The 3,722-nt window shown below is 52.3% G+C and overlaps 1 protein-coding gene across 1 annotated transcript in view; it reads left to right on the plus strand.

Moving 5' to 3' along the window:
• The window catches only part of PEBP4 (phosphatidylethanolamine-binding protein 4), a gene marked incomplete at its 3' end in the record, with an annotated part of 4,120 nt that extends 2,560 nt beyond the window's left edge, over window positions 1–1,560 (plus strand). Inside the window, exons 3-4 of the mRNA XM_010290553.1 lie at window positions 1,285–1,321; window positions 1,465–1,560. Of these exons, the coding sequence (XP_010288855.1) occupies window positions 1,285–1,321; window positions 1,465–1,560 (133 nt within the window). The remainder of the gene's footprint in view (window positions 1–1,284; window positions 1,322–1,464) is intronic.
• Between the last annotated feature and the right edge of the window lie 2,162 nt (window positions 1,561–3,722).

The following is a 3,722-nucleotide window of genomic DNA, read 5'->3' on the forward strand; positions in this document are numbered from 1 at the left end:
CGTGTGTCTTGGCTTTACCTCGCAGTGCTAAGAATCAGTTTTTCTGGCTGCTTCATCTCTGTCTGGAAAGTCTCTTCCCGCTGTTGATCACATGGCTCGAAGTATAACTTTCCCTTAAAGATGTCTGATTCTTCCAAAAAATAATCCTCCCTGGCAGAGGATGCTGTATGCACAACCACCCATCACCCGTGCGCTGCTTTCCAGCAGTTCACGGTTTCCCAGGGATGCAGGCAGTTACTTTTCTCCCTTATTTTGGTGCTGGAAAGCAAACTGGGGCGGGAAGAAGCGAAGGGACTTGGCTGTGGTGGTGCAGGTGGATGCCGCTCCGTCCAGTAAAGGATGCCGCCGGCTGTGGGGAGGATTTGGGGGATGAGCGGAGCCAGCCCCTTGCCGGGCTGAGCTGGGGGGCTGCGGCTTTGCCTTCGTGAGCCTGAACTCAAGAGCAGGTGAGTGAACCTGCCCCGGCTGGGCTCGGGAGCCGGCTGCGCCTGTCGCTCGCCCGCCTTGATTTTGGGGTGGGATGCTGGCTGCGGCACGGGGGGTGGGCAGGCCCCGGGGGGAACCTGCTGCCGAGGGCTCCCGCTGGCATCGGGGCTGGCTGATGGCTCGTCTCCGGATTTGGCACCGTTTCCTCCCGAGACAACTCGGCACATCTTGCGTGGCGGCGGCGGCATCTGAGGACACGGGCCCTGCAGCTTCCCTTGGTTTGCATTTATTCTCTCCTCCGGCCTCAGCCAGGAGCCTTCCAGCCTCTGCGGCATGCAAACTAGGCGTCTAACTGTGGGTGAGGGGCTGGACGGCCTTAAATAGGTTGCAGAGAACTGGCTCTGAATTGCCTCAGGCTTTCTCTATCGGAATATATCTTTTTCTTACTCCTGAACCTGTAAGGATGCTTTGGAATAATCTTTTTTCCCCAAAAAAAGTCACCCTCAAGTGAGTGGGAACAAGATTGCTTTGGAATAATCTTTTTTCCCCAGAAAAAGTCACCCTCAAGTGAGTGGGAACAAGAGTTGCCTCATTCCGTGCTGGGGCTGAGGTGTGCACAGGTGATGGAGTTTTTTGTGGTTTATGATGGGATTTCTAAGGTCAGGAAACTTGATATTTTTGGTTTTTTTTATTCCCAAGAGAATAGGAAACCTCACTTAGCTAAAGTTCTCTCCATCTATACATGACGCTTAGCACAGCGGGGTGCTACAGCCCTGCCAAGGCTGGGCGGTCTCGTGGATGGAGTGGTGAGAGATGGGCTGGCTAAGGGGCTGGCTACGCTTTTTCCGTCAAAATCAGTGGCAGAAAAACTCAGGGTTTGAGTATGAAAACTTGTGTAGGAAGTGTCTGCTTTCTGTGGAACACTTTGTCTCTTCAAGAAAAACAACCACCAAAAAAGCCAAATGCGGAGTGTTTATCTCTGGAAATATTTATCACTTTTCCCAGGGGGGAACGGGACTTTTCCCATCCTTGTTCCAGGTACGGGTAACACGCCGCGTTTCACGCTGCCCGTGCCGAAGGTCTCCGCCGCAGCCTTGATGCTCCTTGGTGAAGGCGACGTCAACGTGTTTGTGGGTGAGGGACCCTAAAATGGGGTGGCATCTTGCAACGCTGAGCTTTGACAGGCTTGGCCTGGAGGATTTAATACATCATCTTACGTGTGTTTGGAGGGGTTTTACGTATACTGGTGTGTACCCAGTTTAGATACTGGGGCAGTGCAACCTCCAGCCAGCTTTATCAAACATCACTTTTTCTTCCCAAAAGACCCATCTTTGACTTCTTTGGTGCAACCGAGGCAAACTATGGAGCAAACACTAAACAGCCATTAAAGTATCTGTTGGCATCCTCTGGAAAACCTTGGCAGAGGAGCCGCTGCCAAGCCAAGGAAGAAGCAGGAGCGGGGAAGGAGAACATCTGGATGGATGGGAAATGTGCCCTCCTTGTCCTGCCTCAATATTGCTTTGCTCGACCAAAAATAAATTGGAAAAGAAAATTGGACATTGCGTCAATTTGGGGCAAGTTTATAAATTCTGCAGCTAAGTTATAAATTCTGCAGCTAAGCAATCCCAATAGAAAATGATGGATGGCCAGCGCGCGCGCAGCCCCTGCCGTGATGTATAGTCGCATTAGCCGAAACGCTGTGTTACATGATTCGGTTTTATTACCGCTGTTGGTGGCAGACAGAAAAACAGATTACACTTGAGATCAAATCGATAGGAACTTTATTTACTGGCCTTTTAAAAACATATTTCTGCACTTTATAAAAACATACGGTAGATGCTATTGATAGAACTTGTCTGCTTGTTAAAAAGCAATTTACCCGCCGCGATGTTCTCGAGCCGCGGCTTACGGCACTACCTTTTACCTGCTCTTCCAGATTTGTTCTCATCACCGGGTTTGACGACTTCCTTACAGGTTTCCTCGAGCTCTGCTGTTGCTCCTTTAGGGTATGGGGAAGGGGTAGGACTTGTTCTCTGGCCGAGGGGCCAGATGTCTCGGAAATAAAGTTCTGTTCTTGGGGTTTCTGCTCCAAACTGAACTTTTTCAAACTTAAACTGTTTTTGCAAGAGCTCTCTCCTGTTCAAACCAGCCGAAGACAACCTGTGCATCCACGAGCTAGGACTCTTCTGCAGCTGTACAGATCATCCGCCTTTCCTCTGCTCTTTCGAGACTTGTGCATTTCCGCAGTAATTTATTTAAAACCATTTTCAGGGCGGCATGAGCCGGAGCTGGAACAGCCCCCCAGCCGCGCGAAGGAAGGGACGATGTCCTCATGGGCGCATCAGGCTTAGTGCAGCAGCAGCTCCGTGTGCTCCTGCCGCCTAACCCTGTACCCAGCACCCTGGGGTGCCCCCCCGGGTCCTGGGGATCGCAGCCGTGCCCAGGGCAGGAGCATGAGCTCGTCCCAGGAGCTTGGGCTGAGCTTGACTCTCCTTTTGTGAACACTTGGTGGCTGGGTTGGGGACAGTCCTGATTTATAAAGGTTACTGTGCTCTAGGGTCTGGGGCCCATTATTTGGAAAATTACTTGGATGAGGAAAGTCGTTAGCTTTTAACAAAAGGAGGAGAAGGTCTGCTTAATCTCCTACTGGGGGTGTGCTCTAGTTGTGTCAGGCAGTGATTTGCAGCTGGCTGGAAGAAGGGGCTTTTGAGCAGCACTCAGGTTAAATTCGAGTCTCATTAAAGAAGATGCTTTTAAGCAGGAGATTCCTGACAGTTTGCGTGTCCTCCTTGGCTCGTGGAACCATCTGGGGTTAAGGAGCCACCGGGGTGTTTTTCTCTCAAGTCTGTCTGGGCTACTTAAAAAAAAAAAACAACAATGGCCCAACATTCCTTCCTGATGCTGTCAGCCAGATATTATGGGGATTTGCCCAAGCCCCCGGTGACAAACCCCTCCCTCCTGCCCTGCTGGAGCTGACGCTGCTTTGGGTTCCCATGCCCCGGGACCGGTCCGTGGCATACCAGCATCCCCGACTTCAGAGGGCTGCCAGCCCGGCGGGACCCTCCCGGCTCTGCAGCGGCTTCTGAGCGGAGGGCTTGGTGCGAGGCTCGCCAGCTACCAAAGTGCTTCTCTGAGGGCTCAAGCGTGGGGTGTAAAGCGAGAGGAAAAAAAAAAAGAAATGAAAAATTAAAAATCTGTGCGTGCCGCGGGCTCTTCTGCGCGGCGTCAGCCCTGGCTCTGCTGCCCCGGGACCACGCGGGGTCCGGCACGCTGCGGCCGCCCCCGCTTTGCCGGAG

Source organism: Phaethon lepturus, unplaced genomic scaffold, assembly GCF_000687285.1.
Source record: "Phaethon lepturus isolate BGI_N335 unplaced genomic scaffold, ASM68728v1 scaffold35157, whole genome shotgun sequence".
Lineage (NCBI taxonomy): Eukaryota > Metazoa > Chordata > Aves > Phaethontiformes > Phaethontidae > Phaethon > Phaethon lepturus.